General features: G+C 39.9%; 1 protein-coding gene and 1 long non-coding RNA gene across 3 annotated transcripts in view; one reads left to right on the plus strand and one right to left on the minus strand.

The window, feature by feature from the left end:
- The window catches only part of TEX9 (testis expressed 9), an 18586-nt gene extending 17836 nt beyond the window's left edge, over nucleotides 1-750 (minus strand). Inside the window, exons 1-2 of the mRNA XM_042875731.1 lie at nucleotides 329-750; nucleotides 141-226 (exon numbers count right to left, since the gene is read on the minus strand). Of these exons, the coding sequence (XP_042731665.1) occupies nucleotides 141-226; nucleotides 329-721 (479 nt within the window). The 5' untranslated portion in view covers nucleotides 722-750. The remainder of the gene's footprint in view (nucleotides 1-140; nucleotides 227-328) is intronic.
- On the plus strand, nucleotides 545-19179 carry LOC122182447. 2 transcript variants are annotated; one of them, XR_006179807.1, is made up of 4 exons: nucleotides 545-702; nucleotides 1010-1144; nucleotides 17564-17649; nucleotides 19043-19179. It is a non-coding gene; the product is annotated as an uncharacterized LOC122182447 (long non-coding RNA). The 2 variants fall into 2 exon arrangements; XR_006179806.1 differs by lacking the exon at nucleotides 545-702 and having other exon boundaries at nucleotides 901-1144.
- The last annotated feature ends 6935 nt before the right edge of the window (nucleotides 19180-26114 follow it).

The following is a 26114-nucleotide window of genomic DNA, read 5'->3' on the forward strand; positions in this document are numbered from 1 at the left end:
AGCAGGGGATGCGAGCAGGGGATGCGAGCAGGGGATGCGAGCAGGGGCTGCGAGCAGGGGCTGCGAGCAGGGGCTGCGAGCAGGGGATGCGAGCAGGGGATGCGAGCAGGGGATGCCGCCGCCCCTAGGCCGCCACTTACTTGTAGTGCTCCTCCCGCGCCAGCAGATCGCCGCTCACCGCGCCGCTCCCGGCGGGCTCCGAGAGGCCGCCCGGCGCTCTGCACACCTGCAACGAGGGCGACTCAGCGTGCGGCCCGCACCCTCTGCACTGCACCGCGCCGCTTCCCGCCTCCCCGCTCGTCGCCCCGCGCCCAAACCGCCGCCTTACCCGCGACGGGCCGCTGCCGCCCGCCGCCATTTTATTCGCGCGCAGGCTGCCGCGCGGCGTTGCCTTCTCCACGGCAACTGGCCGTCCCCGCTCGTCTCCCGTCCTCTTCTCCGCTGTGGGCCGAGGCACGGCTTTCTTTTCTCCCCGCCGCTTTCCGTAGCCGTTGGCAAGCCTCTCCTGGCGCCGCTGGGTTTCGAGCGGCGGCCACATTTCAGACCTTGCTGCCAAGTGGAGAAAGTGCAGCGATTGGCCACACGTCCCCTCTCGCGCACCGTGTGGAAGCCCTCTGGCAGAGCCCCCAGCCCTGACCAGAGGCCCCAGTATGTCACTGGGCTGCCGGCCATTGGGGCAAGAGAGAAGGGATGCGGTCTGAGGTGCCATTATACACGACATTCTACTAAATCTTTATTACTTCTCTTCCCTTCGAGCCTTTTGGCTTTGCCTGTAGTTCTGTCATTGTTCCGTGGTGGCAGTTGTTTCAGTCCTACCCCACGGATTGTTCTTTTGCTCTCTCATCTGTGTGCTTTATGGTCTCTTTAGCCTTGTCTTCTTGTTTTTCACCTCCACATTGTTTCATTTCGTTGCATTTCTCCCTGTCTCCCACTGCTTCATTCCCTTTTTCACACGTGGCTCTCCCCCTCATCTGCTCATTCAGTGATATTTCCTCTCACATGTTTCTAGATGATGACGCCCCTCTGTACGATGGTTGATTCCCTCACTGGCAGCCCCTCAGTCCTGCACTGATCCATACGCTGCAGCTCTGAGGAAGAATCAGAAAAGCACCATACTGAGCAGCACTGAGTTCCAGGGTCAGAGGTACGGATCCAGATGGCCTTAACAGGGTCAGTTCATCAGCATTTATGTCTGTCTTTGCACACAAACATACATACAGCCACATATGCACCAGGGGAGATTCTGGTTGGATGTTAGAGAGTACTGCTTCTCTGAAAGCGTGGTCAGGTGCTGGAATGGGCTGCGCAGGCCAGTGGTGGAGTCACCTACCTGGAGGTGTTTAAGGAATGTTTAGACATTGTGTTGAGGGACGTTGTTTAGTGAGAACTATTGGTGATAGGTGAATGGTTGGATGGGATGGTCTTCTAGGTCTTTTCCAACCTTGGTGATTCTTCTATTATACGTATATCTGGATATCTATATAGCGACAGTAATACAGCTCTATACATTGAATTATATAGACTGTGATTTCAATGAAGAAATTTGCAAGGGGGAATTCATAAAGGCTTGCTTGACTGAACATAGAGGCTCTGTGCATAGCTGAAGGCTTTCTGTGGAAGTATTAGTTGAAAAAACAGAAGTGCATGGAGAAGATAACAGAGTTCTGAGACATGAAGTGTAATGGGATAAATGGGAATGAAATGAAAGACAGGACAAATGTGATTAGCAGAAGGCAAAAAACAAACAAAACAAAACAGAAATGGTTAACAATATAGAAAATGAAAGTCCTTGAGGGTAACATTGGTATTGATATGGGAGAATAAGTTGAGCCTTTGAAAAAAAGTTACAGAGCTTCGGGGAAAAAATAATCAGCTAAGAAGTCAATCCATTACAGTTATTTTTTTGACTGATAAGAATAGCAATAGGTTAGTGGTGGCCTTTTAAAAAATGACATGCTTAACTCACAGAGTTAAGCTTTTGATTGGGAGAAACAAGGAAGAGAGATAGCAACTGTAAAAACCAGACCTCCACAGAGGGAAGGATAGATTTTGTTAAGTAGTAAGTTGTTTAATCTCTCTTGGAATCAACATCATAATCTCTACAAATTAAGATTAACCCTCTATAGTGAGATATTGGAGGAATTTAAGAGAAACAGAGGAGCTAGAAAATGACAACAAGGGTAGTAGGATGAAAGCTATAAAGACAGACATGCTCATTCCAAAAGCAATTAATGCTTTTTTTTTTTTTCCCCTCAAAGTAGAGTATTTTTTTCTTTTTTTCCAGACTGGAATAATTTAGAAATATAGCTGCTGGTTTTGAAGCTCTCATTCGATAAAGCTGTACAATTGTGGCAGGCTAAAAATGCCAAAAATATCAGCTAGAGGATCTCCAGTAGCAAGATACTCAGGCAACAAAATCACTGGTTGAAATTAAAGAGATTAGAGTCAGTAGTTTTCTAGCCAGCTTTTAGCTAACTGTTAATAAACAAAAGAGGGGTAATTTGTTATATCATAAATGATTAAATATGTTAGCACTGCAGCAAAACATTCTCTTTGTGTAAAGCCTATGGGAATGATAACATAAACGTATACTAGGATTGCAGATTTGCACATTTTTCTATGATTCACAACATGATTTATTTAATATGATTTATTGAAATATTTAAATCCAATCAGTACTGGATTTAAAATTCAACTACCTTTATTTGAAATAATATGAAAAGATTAGAATGTTTAGATAAGTATTTATGAAGTGAACTTTTAAAGTATTTCTCCAGAGACTTAGGAAACAGAAATAAGAGATTGTGTTATGTTCTTGATCCCTTCATGTTTTATCACTTTTATGTTGATTTCATGTGACCTTAACAGTCGTGGTTAATTCTATAATACTTAGCTGGTAACTGGGTAGAGAATAGGCTTATATCAAAGAGGACAGCCAATAGCAAGATACATACAGAGCTTGAAAAATTTATCATGTTTATCTGCAAAAAAGCACTTGAAAACCTAGCATTGGTACGGTCTGAGATTTATCTAGCATTTTTTGTTCATAGATTTCCAGTTTCCATTCATTTATTTTCAGAAAGTTAACTTAAGCATTGTGATTGTGATAACAAAATGTTTTTGTCATTTTGAAACAAAATGACAATTTTGAATGGATCAATACCTGCCATCATTTTGAGCTGTTGCTGGGACCTATTGCTAGTATCTCTCCATCATTAAAGGTAGCACGTCTTCATTCTGTGGTTTTTAAGTATTTCATATTTATTTTAGAAGGTTTCAGTAGGTCTCAGAATTACATGGCTCTAACAAAAAAGCATGCATTACAAGTTAAGCGGTCGCTGTGTTGTTGATCTTTCAGCAAAGGAGCAGGTAGATCATAGAATAACAGAGCTGAGTAAGTATAGCTGGTAGGAGTGGTTTAGAACAGAAGGCTGTGAATAGCTATTGTGTTAGAATAGTTTATTGCAGAAGACAGCTGAGGATCAATATACAGTGTTTATTTTTTATTAGAACAAAGAACAGGCATTATTTAATTGTTACCTCTGGCCCCCTTCTGCAGGCACTAATTTCGTAATCTTCCTTCCCTCCTCCAATAAAAATATGAAAACCTAACTTTATATATATACCTGGATTTATATATTGAGCTTTTCTCTTCAACATTTTAGATACATTTTTTGTTCATAGTATATTCTTATTGGCTTAGTGTCTTCATTATTCATTACGTAGACTTTTCCACACCTCTCCTGAAAGTTGTGACGTTTTGCAGGAACCTGAATACTGTCAACAGCTAACACTGTGGGAAGACACATTATTTCCATGCATGTGCTCATTACTTGTCAGAAACAGGCAGACTAGTATTTTAGGGCAACATATTCACAATAGTATTTTAGGACAAGATACTCTTCCACAAAAATCATTGTAAATGCAGGTTAGAGAGCCAGCAACTGATGCAGCTACTCAAGTTGGTTTGGTTTTGTTGTTGCTTTTTTAGGCCCATGCTGAACAAATAAATAGCATAAGTAACATCACATATGTGCACAAGTCTCACCATTTTTAGGCCAATAATCACATTAAGGGTTTTATGTATTGTTTTGCTTGCTAATGTGGTAGAACTAAATTCAATTCAATTCATATATGAGAGGCCTGTAGTAAAATGCCACCTCTGTTGACTCCAACTCTAGAAGGAAATGGCTTTTACAGGACTCACTGCTGTCTGCTGCACCCTCCATACTAGGAAAGAGGGATGCTTTACTGAGGCAGTAAAACACAAACTGTATCATTCTCATATGTATGCAAGTTTCTTTGACCAGGACAGTCTGTACTGCTTAGATTACCCTGCTCTGGGTAAGCACTCATGAATAGAGTGTTTACTGTACTATGTTTACATTCTCAGTTCTGAATACTGTTACTTTTCTCAGTCAACACCCACGTTTTTAGGCAAGTGAATCCAAAGCAATCCGCTCTCAAAGAAGCTCTGTATTCCTGGGGCTGCCTCTTGCAGCACTGTACCCCACAACACTGCCATATCTTGTGCACGTGACATAAGCTGCCGTTCGCACCATGCCTCTTATCTGCATGCTTCACAAGCAGGGCATGTACAGGGAGCCTCGTACAGAGCAAAAACCACAGCCTGAGCAGGCTGAACCAAGCAATAAGGAAGTAAAGCAGAGACTGGCTGACTGCAGCACACGCGGACAGGCAAGGGGTGTAAAGTTAGCAGGCAATTTTTGTCTACCATCTATCTATCTAGCCTTCCTAAGTGTACCACAACTTAAGTGTATCACTGTAACCTAACCCACTGTAACACTTACATCCCATTTCACACTACAATAGGTTTCGTGTTTTACATTTCTGCTTCATTTTTCTACCTCCAATTGTCTAGAGGGGTAAAAAGGAAAAGGATAGTTTTTGAGTCAATTGTAAGTGAAATTCAATACTTTCTTTTCTGAAAAGTCGATTTTTATTTTTATTTTTTAGCTCCAAATACCTTAATTTTTACTTTCAAAGATAGAGTTGGTCTTTTGTATTTCTATTGTGTGAAGTTCTTTAGTGGAAATAACAACCAATCCTGAACTCTCCCCCAGATCAGACTGATTTTAATAAAATACATAATTCTTGTCCAATTACAGAGAAAATAATAATGCAAACTCATTTTCAGACATGAGTGGAGTGGTAAGATCTAGATGATGTGTAGCTATTAAATCAATAATCCAGACATGGAGGGAATTCCTCAGACAGCTGCTGTGTTGTTTTTTTCCTTAATCAGTAATAATAATCCAGCAATGTTTGAAATGCCATAATTGCATATCTGAACAGAGTCTTATGCTGATATTTTCTCCAATATCCAATTCCAATGCCTCTCTAAATTGTAAAGAAGACCAAATATTATCAATAGCTTTGTATTTCCTATGAAAAAGCTGCTAGCTGTTTGGATATATGAAGTCCGCAAAAAATCTTTGGACTTACTAACAGATATCCTAGAACGGCTTACTGTCAGTTTAGCCTGTTATTGCATGTTTTGTAGGATGACACTAATGGGTGTTAGTTGTTTATGCATTAAGTGTTGTGTAGCAGAACACACAGAAGAGGTATGCATGAACCAAGAACACGGGTTTCAAGGGACAACAGGTCTGGGGGATGGGCAAGCTGTCCTAATAAGTTTTTTCCATCTCCACTGCCTCCAGTTCTGCTTTCATATTGGTTTCAGTTTGGTGGAAATGTTTATTCTGCTTCTAGTGGCTTTTTATACATAGCTATACAATATCTAGTTGCTAGGCTATTCTGAATTATTTTTATATAGCTATCACTAGCATACTTGGGGTTTCCAGAATGCCATGTACAAACACAAACATTTTTCTTTGTTCTTCTCTGTTTTGCTGCAGTACAGAAGCTTACTTATTTCTATGTCATCCTTTCTAACCTAATCCAAACAATAACCTTGGCTCAACAATTTAAACATATTGAATCCCCAGCCAGAGTAGTTTTTCCTAGTAATGCTCTGATTACAGCAGCTTTTATGTCTGAACAGGAAAGGACCTTAAACACTAAATCTCATCAGCACTGTAAAATATAAGTGGTGAGCATCAGTCACATTTTCTTAGAATACCACAAGTCTTTCTTGAGGCTTAATCCTTTAATCTCTGGGTTTTGGGCACTTCTGTTCTGATTACTATGGATCAAAAGGTTTGGCAAATACTTTTCCACACCACTCTTCAAAGCAGCCACTGTAATATTACCAGGTTATGACAGGTGTATGATTTTTTGTTGGAAAATGTTTGGTTGTTGTTTTTTGTTTTTTTTTTTTTGGAGGGGGAAGAAAACAACCAACCTACCAACCAAACAGAAAAAGCCCATACATACCAAACAAGAACAAACCCTCAAGAAGTTAGTTTAACAATGCAACAGTCTGCCTATTGAAAACAAATAAAAAAGCATCAGGAGCATGGCAACATCAGAGCAAAGGAGAAGTATCTTTCACTGATGATGGAAATTCCTCCTGCTGTGTAAGACACTTCACTTCCTAACTGAGACTACCACTGAAGCACTGCTATTATATATATACGCTGTTCCCAAAGTAATAATTAATTTCACTGAAACTAGAAATCTTGTACCCTTCCCTGTCTGAAACACACTCATGTGAGAAGTTACAATTAAAAAAAAAAGGTATTCTGCATCTCAACCTTCGTCCAAAATCAGTCCCTTAGACTTTACTACTGGACTGTTTTGACAGATGCTCATCATTCTCTTCTGGGATACAACTGCTTTTTTCCTAAAGCATGCTATTTCCTCATCCTATTTCCAACAAAAACTACAGAAGTTGAAACAAAACAATGGCCCCTTCTACCCAACTTTAATTTTACTTATTGCAAACCGGAAATAATATAGCTAAATATTTTCCTAAACATTTTTTACTTAATCATTGGAACTAAGACCACTACTTTGTATGTTAGCTTTTCTGTCTAAAGAAAAAAATCCTATTTCACTTAAATTTAAGGGAGGCACCAAGCCGCTGTTAAGAAGAAATGACTTTTCAAAAGAAGGACATGCTCTTAACATGGCAGATTTTAGAAAAGAAACAGTCTTGTCACCCAGATGCAGAGCCCTGCAGTTAGAGCAGGAGCACCTGCAAACCTCTTCATGCTGTTTCCATTCATCCCATTCTTCATTACTGGTCTGCATTTGCTGTTACTGTCCACAGTGGTGTTGGTGAGAAATCCAGTCATGTACTTAGTACCAAAGAAACCCTATAGCCTAAATGAGCCAAATGTGTCTGTTTTTTTAATGAACATTTCATTTGCATAGGTGTGCTGTCACTTTTATCCCGTTCCGCTTCACTTCAAGGAATATGTTCTGTACATAGTAGGCAGCAAAGAAATCATTTAGAAAACACTTTTGTGTTCCATTGCTGTTGTGAGACTTGCCACATTGTATGTTTGAGTGTGTGTATCAAAGGTGAATGCAGATAAATTCACTCAAAATTGCCTTGCAGTTGACAACAGCAAAGCAGATCTGGCCTTTATCATCATCTTACATATTTTTCTTAATTTTTCATTAAGTGCAGAGTAAGAAGTAATCTAAAATATTCACTGATTACAGTGTGGCACCACCAAGCAAATTAATGCTACCTAACAAGTACAAACAAGTTCTAAAATGTTAAAAGTGTCAGTGTTAGCATTCACAAATTATATATCCACAGTGTAGCCTTAAACTAGAATAACATGTTTTGGCATTTGCTCATTCCATATTGCTTGATAAAAGAAATGTTAATTCATGCTGTATTATCGATTCAGCCCTTGGCTCCTCTGCTTATTCCTGCTCTGTGATTGAAATCCAGTAGCAGTGTAGTAAAATGAAGTAAAAATCCACTTACGTGCTCCTGTGTTAAACGAATGCATGTGACTTGTTAGTGCATTAAACTGCTTTGGAAAATAATTTTAGCTTATGTGAGGCACAAGCTCCTTCACTAATTACAGTAATATATGTGTAATTCAGTGTTGGGTAGAGGGAGAATGTTATTTTGTTGGTTTTTGCTGGTTTTCATAAACAAATGCTGACAGCAATTGCTATTATTTGCAGAGCCAGCAGAAATTCTTGTGATATTTTTATTTCTGCCACATGAAAAAGAGATATTATTTTAACAGCACAATATTTGATAGCTTTTAAAAATACATGGCCTAATTTTTAAGCATGCTGAGCACCCACAATTGCAACTGAAGTCATCTCCAGTTGTAGGATGCCCCACAGCACTCTAGAGCAGTCCTTGGATTTGGGTTCTAAGTATAACATTAGTCACTGTCTGATGTGAGGGTAGCCACCAGGAAAAGCACAAGTGTTTTCAACTAAAGGTAAACTGAATCTTTTGAAAGTTACATATATTGAACACGCTCAAAAGCTTTGCCTACGTATCACTGCAACAATCACACTTAAGTAGTAATTTGCCAGTTAGCTTGAACTAAATCAAGGTTTCAGTACTGGGGATTTGTGAGGGAACGGGGAGATGAAGATCTGAACAAAGCTATGATGGGACAGGCACAGCTCAACACTTGTCTTTCAAAGAAAGCACCTTACCATGGCAAACATAACCTGGGATTGAATACTGAATTTGCAAGCTAGGGCCAGTTGGCAGTGATTTGAGGGTTTCAGCTGTATGGTCACAACTTGTTTTTCTTTAGAGGAGCTAAGATTTTCCAGGATTTGTGCTTCAGCTGGTGTTAGTGAGTGGAGAACTGAGAAGGCCTCCTGAAAAATAAATACCACATAAAATTTCAAATCCCTGACAAAAATAAATACATAAATACAAACTTTCTTAGTTAGATGTGTGCTGAAACAGGAAAATGCTCTTGCTTCTGTCCCATCACTCCTTACAGTCCTCTTTTCCAAACAAAGTTGATTCCTCATTTTCATGTAGATATTGTGCATGCACTGAGAGGTGTAAGACAGATTTACAAGCAATGTGGTGGCAGGTAAAAGGCTGTATGTTCCTTTAAAATATATTGTCAAATAATTTATTTGCATTACTAAATTAATTTCTGTGTTCAGATGCACTGAACCTTTGGGTAACAAAGTAGGAGTGAAGAAGAACTGGCTAGCGTTCATTTTGAATGCTTTTATGCTGTTGGCTGAACTGAGTAGAAAGAGCATTCCAAAGTTCCAAATAGCTGCTTTGTTCACTTACATTTGGACAATCTTTTCTTGCCACTTAGATTTTTCAACATGGAGCCATGGCATAAGGAACAGCCAATGAAATATAGTGATAAAAACAACTGAGTTAGCAAAACAAAAAACAAACAAAAAAAAAAAAAATAAAGAAAGAAAGAAAGAAAAAAAAGCTGAATTCTCAGTGTAAGCAGCTTGAATAGTGAAAATACTCATTGTACAATTAGTTCTAGTCTGAATAAGTTAAACATTTCACACATAAATATTAGGAATAAAGTTAAATTTAATTCATTTTAAATGACAAAATCAACATGTCAGGCAGGTACGGTTATAGCCATGATTTTGTAGTGCTTCATGTGGTTATAACCACATATCTGCAGTGCTTCATTTCATTGTATATTAAATCATGAAATGAATTTAAATAAAATTAAACTCAGTGAAATTCCACTGAGGTTGATAAAACTTTTGTCATGCCTCCACAATGGTGAGTTCAGCTCTGTGAATTTCACCTGCCTGTCATTTCTCAAACAGCCAGAACAGCTGTGTTGTAAAGGATAGGTTAGTGCAAACTTGAAGTTCAAAAGCACACTAAAACAAAATAAATAATACTATGCAGAGTGAAAGCTGCTGTATTCACTGCAGGGACAACGTTTGGAGGGGAAGCTGTTATCTCTGACATGAGTTTTAATGTATTCAGTTTTAATATATTTGCTGAAGTTTCTTAATCTTTCTCCTTAGTTTTATTTTACACCTCAGAAGAGAAAATTATGGTTTCAATTTAAAATCTTATTAAGTGAATATCAAATACAGTAAAATCACCTTAATAGTTTTTGATAAACTCCTAGCAGAGGACTGTGTTTCTGGAACAATATAATCAGGGTTTTGCTCATATACAGCATTGCTGGTGAAGGAGAAAAAAAAAGAAGGTAATAACAGTAATAAATATGTTGTTTTTCCTCTTTACCCTTTAAGTCAGTACAACATGGACAGCCATCAGACATCCCTGTGTTGCTCTGGCACCATGACTAAATGCTGGTCTGTGCTGGAGAAACCACCTCCACAAAGGTTGTGGTTTATTTTCCATGCAGCTTTAGCAAATGCGTTGACATTAGCAGTAAAACTGCAGATGATATTGTTCCATGCCATGTCTAATTGTGTTTTTCCTTATGTGGTCAGCTGCCCAATAGAAAATGGAACATTGAGCACTTTGCAGACAATTGTTTGCATCAGAGCTTTACAAAGTACCTGTGTGACACTGATGGTTGATGGTCCGGCAGGGCTACAGGAAGTGCTTCTTAATGTACAACAACTAAAATATATTTTTCCCTACCTGTACAGTATTTTTGTAGATCTCCTCTGAAAATATTTGAGTTTTCATGAAGTTTGATGTCAAACTGGAACTCTGTTTCAGGAAAGTGGTGAAGCTCATATAGAGTGCTAAGCATGAGAGCTCTTATCTAACAGTGTTACTGAACCAGATTTCTAAAATTGTTTCATCCCCTTTTGAATGAAATACTGCTCATGCTAACCAAACTGTACCTTTATTTCCAGAAAGACATGCTAGCTGAGTTAATATTTGCCTGTAAAGTTCAGTTTCTCCAAACAAACTTTAGGAAATAGTTTAATTTATGTCTGGGTTATAGTAGAATGAATTTTGTAATGAATATATAAGAGATAGGAGAAGCATATCTAGCATTCCTGAAAGTAATATGAAGTGCCCTATTGCATTGTTTGATCTATGACTGTGCTGTGCTGTTTGAGTTAGTAAGTTTTCTTCTTTCACTATAAATCTTTTCCTAATGTTTCAATCCCCAAATTATGTATTCTTTAGATTAGTAATGTGATATGAGATCCTTCTATTTCCAAGTTCTTTAGAATTCCCTTTCATACCTGAGGTTGATTAAAAAAGAAAAAAAAAAACCCTCACACAAGCCCTTTGCAACCTATACTCTTCCATTTCTTTACCATATCAATTTTTCAAGCTTTTCAATTCCAAAAATATTGTGGCGGAGACCATAATACAGGGACTGCCTTTGGGATTGATCCTGTATAATCTGAAGTCTTTTCAATGAGCGCTGCACCTGTAGACAGAGTAGACCTGAGCTCATTAACTCAAACTTCCACTCATGTATCTTGCAACATTTTGGTCTAGGTGGCTTTAACATTTAACCTGGAGATACCTCGTTGTTACTGCCTCTGGTTCAGCTCCTTGAGAGCACTGTTCTGGAGACAGTTCATATTAAAACAAAGCTCTAGTGTTTTAGGTCAACTAGTTCTCAGACGTTCACCACAAAAGCAGGTGGAAGTGCAAGAAGCAGCAGAAATTGTAGGAAATGACTTATTTGGTTGAGGGAGAAAAGATGAAGAACAGAGCCCACTTTTCTTTATCAAACATCAAAGGGTCTGACAACCCAAATCTGCTACCTTATATGCACAGTTTGAGAATATCAGCTATCATGTTCAAATTTCAAGGGCATATATTCATAACAGTCTTTCCTTAGTAAAAAAAAACAAAACATTTTGATGCTCTTTCTAAATTTGTCTTCTGCCAAAAATTATAAATCTTAAAAGCTGGATGCAGCTGAGCTCTCTGGCTAAGGTCGATTCTTTTGTTTGTTTGTCTGTACTTTGACCAAAGGATTACATTGACAGCTTCCCAGGATCTAAAATTGTATTTAATCTGTTTACAAAGCCACATACCATCTTTGACTGTGAAAGAAGGAAATGAAAGTGAACATTTCTATATCATCTGATATCTGTTCACAGGGAGCAGAAATTACTGTCTAGCCTGCTTCCCTAGGAAAGCCTGCCCGATTGCTTCACGTGTCATATAACTGTGTGGTACATAAACATGTGGCATAGCTACTCAAAATGACAAGAAAGCACCAGCGAGCAGTAATACATGTCAGGAGAATAATAGGAATTAGAATAGCCCCTGCCCCACTATAGCTGAAAGTAATTTCACTTGCAATTGTCAAACAGAGCTGAATTGGCTACCAAAGGAATGTGTTTGTAATCCATTGCTGTGCACTTGCAGTAGAGGAGGGACTCGGACATGGCACACTCGGTATCACCTCTTTCAGATACACTCAGACTGTACAGTGCCCTGCATTTTTTCTCTTTGCTTTTTTTGGTCGCAGCTCACACATCTGTGAATCACTCAAGGGGAAATTCTGAGATGCTATGTGTCAGGTCAATCCAGGTTCACTCACTGTATGTCCTTAGAAAGCCAGAAATTCTGGTGTGTAAACAACGGGGGAGGGGAAGGGAAGGTTTAACAAGGCAGATGGAGTTAATCTTTTTTCTAAATATTGCATATAATTTGGTTTTCTGATTACACAGTAAACTACAGTTGTGTTTTCTTTAATTCAGTTACACAAACACAGCAGCCAATTAATATTCCTGCATGACGTGTTATGAAGGATGCAAAGGGAAAACCTTTGTTTTTCTGCTGCGAAAGGAGCTGTTTAAGTTAAACCGTATTTCTCTACACAGCAACAGCAAAGTAAATGACAGCATTAATTCAATCCAGAATGCTTGATAAATTGAGAGGGGTTGTTTACCTCGTGTATTAAAAAGTCCCCTGGGGATGGATTTTATTGCGATCTGCATAGTCATCCATCTTCCCATACTGTCTGTGCTATGCTTACGAGTAAAACATATACAGTAATTTAGCATTCAGATAATCCCACAGCTATAATCCAGACAGATTTAGCTCAAATTTCTCCAGGATTTCTATTATCTAGCTTTAGTAGTGTGGTGTTGGCTGGATATTTAAAAAAAAAAAAAAAAAAAAAAGCTACAAATGCTTTTCTCTGCAATAAACAACATATTTTGGTGATCTCATAATTGAAGTTGTGGATTCTTCCTGGCATTAACCACATGTAAAAATGTATCTTTGTGAGGACAGTGATTGCACAGCTGGAGCATGGTTTTAATGGATTCCAGCTACTTGAATATGTACCACGTAAGATCATACGGCGTTTGTGTGAAAATCAGTGTAAAATGTACCTTCCCTCTAGTAATGAGGATAATCTGAACAGTGTTCATCTCCACATATGATCTATTTGAAAATGAACAGCTTCAATTTTAATAATGATTTGCTACTCTATATTATATAGTATAATGGTATAGAGCCTGGCTTTCTTACAGCACTTTTCATGAGCAGATCAGGGATCTTTTATTGTTTTCAGTTTCCTCTGACAGAACTTTTTCTCATTCAGTAATTTCTAGAAAAAGAGGGAGTTCTTGGGGGAGGAGAGCATCGCTATCTGCATGAAATGAGGGGATATTAAGTCCTAATGCAGTAGATACCTTTCACAGTATACCACCCTTTGTCGTAGGTCCCTCTGATTAATTGCAAATGTATTCAGGGGAGCAGAGCAGACATTGTAGTGAAAGTCCAAATGTGCTTGTACCAAAAATGCCAGCCCTCCCACACTTGCTAGCATTGGTGAAACTGCAGGAGTAAGAATGCTTATGTGGGAGATTTTTAGGAGGGAAATGAACAGTGGAGAAAATTTTAAAGCTGCAGCTTTTAAAAGAGCAGCTTGAATGAGTGTGCCTGAACTGAGGCAAGCTGCAGAGCAGGGCAGTACACGAAGTGTGCTCTGCCTAGCAATTGTGTTGCAAATGCACAAAGTACATTATTAACTCACAAGCCAGTCTTTTGGGAAGAGGCTTGTGCACACTTGGCAATAACATCATGCTAAGATTGTTTTCCACAAGTGTCTGAGAACTTAAAAAAAAAGCAGACGATTTGGAACCACTTGTGTGATGCTTTGTGTCATATTGTTGCTCCCCAGGCAAGGACTCAGATGCCAGTTCACTGGGGGAATTCAGGTATGCTCCCCTAAAACCATTGTGCTGTGTTTCAAGCGCATTCTCTGACCATGCAATGTTGCCAGCCCCAAGAAAACACTACCAACATCAAAAGACAATTTGAACACAAAGAGAAAGGTAGCATTCTCATATAATCATTTGTGATAAAGCTGTTTGGGATATAAAACTTATTTTGTAGTCTCCAAACTGTAGATTTGACAAAACTATAGAAAAAAAAAAAGAAATCTAAAGCATGAATGAGAGAGTCTGTTTTACATTTAACAGTCATACTTTTGGGTGGAAATGCTCTGAAAGAAACACACTGTATGTATGTGGCAGTACTTTCAGTTTCATACTTGTTGTGATTTATTCTTTGCACTAAATGCTATAGTAATTGGGTTTCAGATGCAGCAGTGCTTACGTACGAGCATTGAAAAAGAAACTAACAGAGTGTTCACTCACTTTGCCCATCTGCTGCCCTGGTAAAGCAGTGGGCCTTCTCCTATTGCACTGAAAAGAAAGCCCCCACTTCTAGGGAGATAAATGATATTTACACTAAAATATCTATCAATATCCAAGTTAGATCCCCAGTAAGTCACAACTATGAAACTGTAAAACCAGTGAGATGGAAAAGCAATCCGATAGCTCTTAAACTGCTCTTTCTTCCAGACGGTGCCCAGGACACCAGCTGTTGCCCTGGTTGAAGCAGTGGTTGGGAGTTTTGAAGCCTGAATTCTTTTCTTAAAAGAATTTCCTTAGACCGCTAAAAGCTGGTGTCAGAAGCTCAGACGAACGGATTTAAAAATAGATTTGAATCAATTGTGTCATAACTGCATCTTTATTTGTAAAGAAATGTAAAAAAAAATAAATTTTACCATCTGCATGAGGAACCTGCAAATGCACCCGCAGGCCTTCTCACTGTTGCACATTGTGCTTTTTTTCCACCTTATTATATCTCAATTCCTCTTTTGGCAATTATTTTGCATCATGCTCAGCACACTTTTCCACACACCATTTGGATTTTCACTTGCTAATGCAAATGCATCTTAAAATATCATCTTCCCAAGTTATTAGATCCAGGGCCTGATGACGCATACTGGACTTAGTTGAAGCATCAGAATAGCAAAGAAAGACCAAGACATGAAGGAGCGCCAAGTAAATATTGACATACTGATTTTATGACTAAGCTATGATTATTTTTTAACTTGCCTATGCTTTCAGAAATGAAGGGAGAAAGTTTGAAAAGTAGAGTAATATTTTCACATGGCCAAGAAATGACCATGTACTACAATAATAGGTCTTTCTATACAAGAAATTAGTCAAAATTAAAAAAAAATAATAATAACAAAAAATCTTACAATGGGACAGGTTTGGTATGTTTAAATGTCACGCCAGTACTTTCCATGTCTGCATATGTAATCTGAGATTAAATGTGCTGTGGATAAAATTAAAAACATCATATTTTCTAACTATTTACCAGGCATTTATGTGTAAAAAGTTGTTTCCCTTTCAGCAATTAGATTGCTAGTAATAATTTTCTGTATCCCTGCCATGACAATGTTTGTCCTCAAAGATGGTTGTAACGCTGTATCATCCCCTATAAGCTGCAGCAGTATGAATAGGGCTGAATTTGGGCCTGCAGCATGTAGTTAATCACTCTGCAAACCATTAGGAGAGCTGATACCTTCCTGCTCCCTCCTCCACCTCAGTGCCAGAAGGAAAAGGCAACTCGAAGTCAAACTTCTCAATTGTTTAATTCTGGAAAGACTTTCTATGCAAGAAGTTGCCATTTGCACAATCATCCTTTTCCTCTTTGAGCTGCCAACAACCAGAAAGTACCAAGCCCTTCTCTCTGCCTTGCAGGGTGAGGAATCTCAAACATGGCTTTGGTAGCTGTGCCCTACTGTTTTAACCCATTGAGGTATTTTCTAAAGATGGTCTTATTTCCATGTGCTTGGCTGGTGTTATGGTGACCATGAGTGCATGTATCAAGTTACTGGTATGGGAGTAGCCCTGCCAGGAAACCAGAGGGCACGTTCAGTGCAAACTGTTTTTAGAAGCCTAAATAGGCACAGCTCTAAGTTGGGTGCCTGCTGTGTTAATAAAAGGACTCCACATTACTTCTGTCCAACCTACCTCCTGACCGTGGACAGAACACAGCCTGTATCTGTGGAAAGGATTACTCCTGGACTGATACCAGACTTGGCTAACTGGCCCTTACTGCACCATGTAAATAGCAGTATTCTTAAACTTGGCTTAGACAGTTGGAATCTTGAGCTTGGGTTCTGCCAGAATTCAGGGAGAGGACTTCTTAAAAACCTGAAAGGGGAGCAAAATGAAACCTAACAAAAAAATAAAAAATATAAAACTAAAATATCCTCATAACACAGGAAATTTTACTTGACACAGTGTAATCAACTTGTTCTGCAGGTTGAAGTAAAAATGATGAGCACAGGGAAAGCTTTCACTACTTTCTATCTTCGTGACACTGAAGGAGACCTATTCTTTGCTTCCTGAAGGGAAGAAAGTGATCTGCCACAGGAAAATCAAGTTAGCTAGGTGACCTATTTGTTTATTTATGTTATTCTTATATAAAAAACCCAGGCCTGAAGGGTGCTGGTTTGTAAACTGAACTGCTCCAATATAGCATATTCACAGTAAAACTGAAAACTGAAAGCTGAAAACCTCAGAGAGCTATCCCAAACAGTGAAGTCCAGGATTTTATTCATCTTAATAGCCACATTTGCTCCCATGCCCAAATCACATCAGTTGTAAACTAGCAGCTTTTATCTGAATTTCCATATTTTCACACATAACATTTATTAAAAAGCTATTTAAATATATCAGACATTTCTTGAGTTCACTTTAAAATAACAGAGGACATGAATTCCTTTCTCATATTGATGTTAATACTTTATTCTGTTTTTCTTTTGAATTGTTAGATAAATGTTAGAAGCCTGTGAGTATGAGAACAGCTGTTTCTTGGCTGTACGTGGTGTTGATTTGTAAGAGCTGTGATATTGTAACTGTTAAACTAATTAGAAGTTTTGGCAATAAACTGTTAAGATCAGTAAAAGATCAGTGTAAAAGCATCTTGAAAAAGGATGTAATTTTTCTACTATCTGAACTGATTTGCTGTAGACTTCTTTGCTATATTGAGGATCCAACCCAAACATGTTGGTTAAGACCACAAAGATCGCTGTGGGTACAAAGAAGACTACAGCCACCAATGCTGACTCATTCACTGCCATGCTCATCTGACATGGGAACCCACCACTCCCCATCCACTACAATTCCCATGCGGTTAGCTGCCCAGGGACTGAATTCCCTTAAAAAGCTTCATCCTCATCTCAGCAGTACCTTTCCATACAGCTAGATTTTGGCTCTTAGCTTAACCTATTGCCTGGATAAGCATAGGATTTCAGCCAGATAGATTGTGAGCAACATTTTCTTTTCAAATATTCTTGGCTCGAATCTCACAGAAGTTGCTTCAATCCAACAGAGTAAAATCCTGTCCTTCAGACAGATGAGCCAGTCACTTTACGTCAGCACACAATGTAATTATTCTGTATGTTCCCTATAACAGGTATTCTACACAGAGCTGCTGTTTTCCACATGAAACCTGGATATGATATTGTGTTCAGGATCACACACTGCAAATTTCCTACAAAGGTAAGGGGAGGCATTAAGAATTTGGATCTGTGTATAGTGTCATAAACAAAGAGAATTAATCAATCTTTCCTTTCATACATTTCATTGTGATAACAAAAAGTATTGTACCTGCTCCACTGAGCACTGTGCAGGGGAGGAGAACTCCCTGTGAACATTATAAACATGTTCAATTCAAATAGACAATGTGATTTTTTTTTCCAACTTGACTCAGATTATAAAATGAATGAGATTTAGTCCCCAAGTCCTTACTGAGTAATTATGCAATCACATATTCATACTGAGAATGACCTTTCAGTAGGATTCTTTGCAAAATAAGACTTTGTCAGCTACTGTACGAGGAATTACAGAGATAGTAACATTTTACTGCTACTTAACATCTGCCTGGCATCTCTGTTAATTATTTAGACTGTAGCAGACAAAGAAACACAACAGGATTACTATTGGAAGAATTTGTGAACTGTTATGAAGTGAAAGTGATCTTGATATATGAGTAGTATTAGGAGAAACCACCAGTGAGAAAACTGAAAACAGATCTGTGTGCACAGTATTCTTGTTGTACAGGAAATAGTGGGAGTTAATATGTGAAAAAGAGCTGTTCACAAATCAGAATCCCTGGGAGCTCTGTGAATGAGTTTTCCTGCACTTCGTGGGTTTTTTGTAAAGAGAAAGATCCTCTTTCTCCTTCTTGTGAGGGAAGATCCTCTTTCTCCTTCTTCTTCTTGCCTTAGTGTGTCATTAACTGTACACACAAAGCCACACATGTACCAGTTCATTCTGGTTCATCAGCAGAGGGTGTGGAGTAGGACCAGGTAAAAAATAAAGGTTCTAGTCCATGATGGTAGTTACAGCTACAAATCTTAATGCAAAATAGCGTTAATTGTTAAAACAAAGGTTTTCTCATAACTATCTTGTTACATAATAGGACACAAAGAAATAGCATAATAGATGCTAGAGATGCTTTTGCATTGTCTTCAGTCACAGATTAATTAGATTCATGAACAGTTTTCATAATGAAGTCCACAACTTGCAGAAGATTTGTATTCCAAGTGTATTCCAAAACCCCGTTGTTCCAGATTGTACTTCTTTCCTGAAGCATGCACTGACAAGCTATTCAGTGTCTTTATTACTGTACAAAATTGTGAGCCAACTGATATTTATTACTGTGCATTGGGTCAATGCAGAGTTTTACCACAAGAAGGTACATTCTTGAAGGGTTGTGCCTGAAGGGCACTATCCCTTATGGATCATCTTAGTAGGGAAAAAAAATATATATTTTAATAAAGATCCACCAAGCTCCCATCTCTGCCTCAGGGGAGTGTAGGTAGAGTGACAAGCCTTGTCTGTGTACTCTCCAAGCATAACCACTCTTGATCTGTACCTGGTCTTTTTCTAGAGCTCTGGGATGGAGGAAATCCTAGTCATGCCTTGCCTCAATCCGTACAGATGCACTAAGGTTAACTTCAATTACTGCTGTATTATGTTGAATAATGAAGTCTTTGTAACATCATTATATATGCATGCATTATACCTATGTTCTCAGAACAAAGGTGTGTCTGTAAGCATACGTACCAGACTGCACTTACATGGAAGACAAATTGTATTTATTCTATATTAATTAACACTGCAGGCGGAATTTCTCACTGTTTAAAATATCTCTAATGTCCATTTTTAGAATCTAAATACATACATACAGATTCTTTTTGCTTTGACAGTTGTGTTTTATCTCCTTTCAGTAAGTTTGTTCAAGTACTATCTTGTGTACCTTCAATCTGAATGTCATTGTTGTATTTCTGTTTCTACTTAAATCAAATTAATCAATTGAATTAATCAGCTTCAAAATGGAAAGCAAACAATGCTGCTAAATTTCCAGGGACTTAGGGGAGCAAAATTTGACAGGCGTTGGGTCTACAGGTGTTGGCTTCATTGGCAATCTCCTTTATTTACAGTTTGTTTTTCCTTAGCTGCTTGTTTCAGATTAACATTTCACATTAAGGATGAAGTGTGGCCACCAGTGAGATTTTACTATTGAGTGTCACTTGCTCAGAAATGTTGCTTGAGATAGTCTTTGCCATTCTATTCTTACACTGGAACATTTCTGCCCTAAAACATACATACATAGATGTGGCTAGAAACAAAAACACAATGGTGTTTTTGTTTTTAATATTAAACCTTGTTGCTTTAAGGGACACCGTGAAAAACTAGGCCAAAAACTTGACCTATTTTAAAAGACATGGCAATCTGTTCTTTTAAAAAATCATTCACACTTCATTGAGTCCTTCTCTCTCTCTTATACCATGAAAAATATCCTACAATATCAATGTTCAGAACTATTCTATCTCTGTACATAGTTTCCTGAACACGTATTGCAAGCTGAGGTCTCCAGTTTGACAATTTAATTTTTCTCCATCACTGATTTTGGAAAAGAAACCATCTTAAAAATTAGCAAATGCTTAAACTAAACTAATTAGCTAATTAAAATAACTGTATCAGAGCACTTTCTCCCTAATGTGATGAATCCATTTGGAAACCAAAAGGTCCTAGAATCCACAAAAGATTTTTGATTCTAGAGGCCTCCATGTCTTGAATTTGAAAACTAGGAGCAGAGAGCCATATTTCTCAGTTATTTTGTAGTTTGAAATCTGGCTGTGAAACTCTGTTTACTTTGTGTTGGACTCCTGCCAGAGGAGGCCTGGTTTTAGCAAATGGTTGTGGAGGCCAGACGTTTCCTGCTGCATCCTGATCAGGCACCAATAGCACTGCTCGTGGTCACAGGCACTGCTGCCATGGATGCTGATGGTGCAGTGCCTGCAGGCAGGAATGCTATGGAGAGTCACTTGAAACAGACCTTCAGGCTAAAGATTGGTGGAAGAGAGCATCCTGACAGCTTGGAGCACTTGCATGAACAGACATGGTCCTTGGAGAGGGTGGAGTTATGTGCCAGTAGATGAGCAGGAGGAGGGGTAAAGTTTTGAGCAGAAAGAACAGAAGTATTAAACCAGAGACATGAGCTAGTAGTGATGCGACATGACTGCTTTGATCTTGGCCTGTACAGTACTGTCTTGTCAAGGACAGGCAGCTTAAAGGAGAAACAGATAAGACAAAACATGAGACTATAGCATTGTATTGGGGTGTGAGGCTACCTGTCTGCTTTGCAGGCATAATGTGCAAGCAGTGTTTTCTTTTCCCTCCACTTTTGGGGACAACTTCTGTGAGAAAAAAAACTAATAATTGTGTCCCCAAACTGGTGTTTGACAAACACATTGTGCTTGCAAGATGAGGAATCAAAGGGCAACTGCTGTAGTTTAAAGTGCTTCTGTATCACTGGATCATTGTCTTGTCCATTTACATACAGGAGAAAATGCAAACAAATTTCTCAGGGTGCTTGGAAATCCTGAGGATTCCTTCAGGCACCAATTTAGGACATCCACTGTTCATATGGGAATGCAGCTCTTGAACCAACACAACTGAAACTCAGAGTTTCTTGTACTGGGGTCTGTTCTACTTGGCTCTGAGTCTGGGAATTTGGTGCTCTCCCATCCTCTGTCACATCTATATTACCATGTTATGCACTGACCTTAACTGGGTCACAATTATCTGCCAGTGGCCACCAATGCATGTGACAATGCAATTCACAGGAGGTGTCCCTGCAAACAGGAGCTGTCTTGGTCCTTGCAGTCAGACATTGCAGGTAGGCAACAATTACTTTTGAATTTTCAGATTACTACTGAAGATAAAAAAAAAATAAGGACAGAAGTGTTGTGCTGTTTGCTTTGTTATATGAAACTTGCATGTATTTCTCTCTCCTTACCTTTGATTCTGTCAGTCTCCCTAAAACTGAGCCTCTGAGTCAGAATGAAAGACAAGTGAAAGACAAAGCAACTGCAGAGTAGTCTAACTAAAAATATTTTTAACCCTAACTTGTACCAGCAAGGTTATCAAATATTCAGTAACACTGAAAATGAAAGGATGTCAGTTTGAAACATGACTCAGCTAAGCATCAAACTCCTTTCAATGACAGCCTTCCTTCCTACTCATCAGCCTTGAACAAGACAGTCTGAGTCATTACTTTCATGACCCACTGTCCCCTTTTAAGTAGCTTTCTTAGTCTGCAGTATTTGAATACAGCTATGCAGGTTATAGAAACACCATACTCAAAATTTTTTCAAGCTCAGCAGCCCATCTGAAATTACACTGAGACAAAGATTTATTGCACTGCAAAGAAGATTATAGAAACAAAAACTTTCAAGCTGTCCATATCATCAAAGAACCTGAATGGACTTGGAAATTTAATTGGGTGATCGTGACTTCCAGAATGTAAACAATCTGTGTATTATCCCAGCATAACACCACACTCCTCGTCTGCCCTACCAGGGCAAGCTGTAGCCAGGCCTATGTGAGCCTAGGCCATCACTATCTTGCATCTGATGATCGTCTGCAACCGCACAGAGTCAGGGCTGCATATCCATTTTGTTAGCACCTTAAACTGCCTCGCAGAGATATAAAAGACAACAGGGACAGCAAAGCAGAGAAGAACTGGAGACAGCAAGGATGGTTTCCAGGAAAACAGTTTCTGTAACAGAGTCAGTGTGGTAGCTAATACTTGTCCTTTGCTGGAGATGGACTTGTGACTGTGGGGCCTGCTTCATACTTCCTTGTATTTCCCATTATTTGGCAGGTTGCAGTACTGCTCACTGCTCACACTGCTCACACTCACTATATACAAGCTGCTTCCAGAAGCAGCAAAGTTCAGCAAAGCCCTGATCAAGCAGGTTTTCCTGTTTTTTTAGAATTAAAATAGCCCCTTTTTCACTGCCACATTTGAACACAGCCCAATTTCTCCTGTCAATTATCATGACATGAGTTTGAAGGTCTTCTAGGTAAACCGGATTCTTTTTTTAAATGATTGAAAAATACAAGCTGAAGTATATATTAAAATTGGTTACGGGCACGATTAGTTATCGCATTTCCTTTTTACCAGTGCTGCATATGAACAGGTAACAAAATAAAGAAAATCAGAGGGAGTTGTCTTGGGCATAGCTCAGGAGATACGGTGACATACATCCCTGGGGGAGAAGAGCTGCAAAGAAGGCATCAAGATGGAGTTCACTGAACCAGTGTTTAAAGCTTTTGGAAAGTGTCTTTTTTAGCAAGGCTTTAAAGTCAATTATCCTCACAGAATTTGTTTTATGCTTGCCTTGAGGATAAAGGTAGCAGAATTTCATTGTTTATCTGCCTATTACCCTCAGCTTAGTCGATGAATGTGCACATCTCTTCTTGGCCCATGTTAGAAATAAGATGGCAGATCTCTCTCATCTGACAGGAAACAGGGAAGAGCACCCACCCTTCGTATTGGCTGCTCGGAAAGGGCAGCGAGACATTGCTCCTTGACAGCATGAGACAGTGTACTCCCCAACTGTCAGATACAATGAATAACAGGGAAGAAAAAAAAAAACCAACAAAACAAAATAATGCAAAATAGGTTACTCTGTATTTATGCACAATTTTTCCCTGCAGAGAGTCCTAATGTTAGATCTGAAGCTAGAGAAATGGAGGAAAAATAAACAGATTTGGAATCTGCAAAATCTGTCTGCAGAAGGGGAATGCCTGGGAACAGAGGCACAAGACCAGAAAGGCCTTTGCCTACCTCATCTGAGCTCAGCTGCTGCACTCCTTAAAAACAGACATTTGGAAAATGGGAAAGAAAATTAAGATTCTGGTCCTGAAAATGCTGCCTCAGACTTCTGGCATGTTTAGACTTAAGCACACACTTTTGTTTACAGTAGTGGGATCTACAATTAACCTTTATATTAATTTTCATGTCTTTTTATACCATGCTGACCAGAAGCCTCAATCTACATGTCCAGCAAAGGCATTCAAAGGCACAAGGACTCCAAAAGAGGGTTACAGTGGTCTTTGGTGGATATTCCTGGAAGGTCTTCAGTGTTTTGTCAGCTCATTGGAGTTCAGGTTTTTCTCTTAGCAGTTAGATGGTCCTCCTCACCGTCTTCAAGATAATTCTGTCAGCACAAGCTCCTCTGTTTGAACAATTATTCTGGATCTATTTCTTCTTTTTTTTTTTTTTTTAGTTTATATAACTAAATATAATGCATAACTAAATCCATGCAAACTGCACATAAGGAGCTGCCATTTTTTCTTTCATGTATTTTGCAGAGACCATATGAAATTCGAAGCTAGTTCCACTGGTTGTGTAAGAGTCAGCTAAGCTGGCTTCCGTGTATTGGCCTAACGTGTAAAGGGGAAGAGCCCTCACTCGGTGTCAGTGCAGCTATACAAAAAACCTGGGCCAAACCTTGTGCTTGGACATTGTGAGAATGGGAATATGAGAAAAGCAGTGGAGTTATTTCTAACATAAAAAAAAAGGCTTCTGGAAAACAGTGTGGCCTTTTGTGTTGTTGCTATTTGATTCCATAACAGACCTCTCTGGATTTTGCTCTTTAAAACTTTTGCAGCAATAACACCTACTGGCCAAATCAGTCATTAGGAGACCCCAATTTTATTTTTGGGCCTCTGTATGTTCCCATCACAGCTAGTAACCCAGCAACAGAAACCAGCTTGCAGTTGAAAGGCTTCACACCACAAGAGCACAGGAAAAAAAAAAAAAAAAGTAAAAAAAGGTAAATTGGTGGTGAGATATGGGAGTGCACACATAGGTTTGAGGCCTGGAGTCCACTTCCACCACAACAATGCAACCTGGGATTCTGTCTCACTTAACTCATCTCGGTGCCAATTTAATCCCATTCTGCCCTAAAGCACCAGGTGTGGTTGCAGGGTGGCAGTGGTAGTGCAAGGGTGCCAGCATGTGCCCAGTGCTGCAGGTTCTGCAGAACAGATGTGACTAATTTCTTTTTTGGTCATATGACGCCAATACACCTATAAATAAGTATGACTACAATTTGACATTGCTGGGAACAAAATTAACAAGGAACTAAATAATAAGTTTGTCTTCCAACTGCTGGTTTTGACTGAATGCTATGCTAAAATTATGTATATTTTTCCAATATATTGTAATAGTCTGTGGTCCTTCCAAACATGATGCACATCTGTTGAACCTTACTCTGATATGCAGGCCCATCAGTTTCAGTGAGGGAGAACATTTTTTGGCCTGGGATCCAAGTGGGGTAAGCTCTCCCTCAGATTTCAAAGGGTCAAACCACGGATCTCAGCAGAAGCAGCTGACAAACACAACTAGGAAATACTACCAGGATCAGCTCGGTCATATTGTACGAGGTTACATGTGTGCTGATCAAAAAGTATATTGAAGTTGCTAGCCTTTCTGTTCACTTCTGATTACAATTTTTACTTGTGGTTATACTCACTTCTTGGATATTCTTCAGGAATTTCCAGTCAAAGTAAAAAAAGTTTTTAGTAAGAAGAAGGAACAAGAGAGAACATCATTTTTGTGATTCTGACTAGAGGTTTTATGAGGAGAAGAAAATCCCCATCACTGCCATATCCATTAATGTTTTGACTTTAGGGAAGCAGAAATGTAAGGGAAGATATAATTTCAAAAAACTCTTGTTTTGTTTGGTGACAGACATTTACAAATGCGCATCTCCTTCATTTAGCAACACCGTGTGTATTTACTTTATCAGTAGTATGTAAGGCCCACATTTTCAGGCAGGCCAGGAAGGCACCCCGCTTATCCTCAGCTACAGTGTGAGAAGGTGCTGAGGCGCCCGTCCCTCTGCCCAGGCTAAGAGGGGTCCCGCTGCGCCCAGCTCAGCTCTGACCGGGGAGACCGGGCTGGGTGCCCTGTGCTGCAGGAGGGCACAGGGATGGGGTTGGCACTGCTAAAGATGAAAGACTGCTGCTTTCGGGGCTCGTGTTGCGTGAGAACATTGGGGGAAGGAGAGAGAGGCACATCTAGGGCCATTTGGGAGGTGACTGTTTGGTGCTGGTATAAATCAGATGGAAAATGGCGAGTTCCTGCTCGAATGCTACTGGAATTGGAGGGATTGGGAACAGAGGAGCAGCGGAGCGGCTTCTGGTGTTCGCGGGAGCCGGGAGGCGAGCAGGCCGGGGCGAGGGGCGGCCCCTCCGCTTCGGCGACGGCTTCTTAGGGAAGCAGTGAGGGCTACGTGCGCGTTAACGGCGTTTCCGTGCGCTGTTTACAAACACCGCCAGGTGCGGGAGGATGGGCGGCTGTGCGCAGCACCCGGAGGGCGAGAGGTGCGGAGCGGGCGGCTGATGTAATGCCGCGCGCCGCGGGAGGGGCTCACGTGTCCGCAGCGACGGCTCCGCGCTCGGCGCTGCCCGTGCCTCTCACGCCCGGCTCCGCACAGCCGCGCATCGGTGCACGCACACGCAGTCCGCCCGCGCCCGGCACCCCGAGGCCGCCCCAGGGCCACCGCAGGGGGAAGCCGCTCCCGTCCCTCCGCCGCCGCGGCCGCGCCCCCGCCCCGGCCCGGCCCCGGCCCCAGCCCCCTCCCGGCGGGGCGGCCCGC

Source organism: Lagopus leucura, unplaced genomic scaffold (genome assembly GCF_019238085.1).
Source record: "Lagopus leucura isolate 7727_CA_CO unplaced genomic scaffold, USGS_WTPT01 Super-Scaffold_100015, whole genome shotgun sequence".
NCBI lineage: Eukaryota > Metazoa > Chordata > Aves > Galliformes > Phasianidae > Lagopus > Lagopus leucura.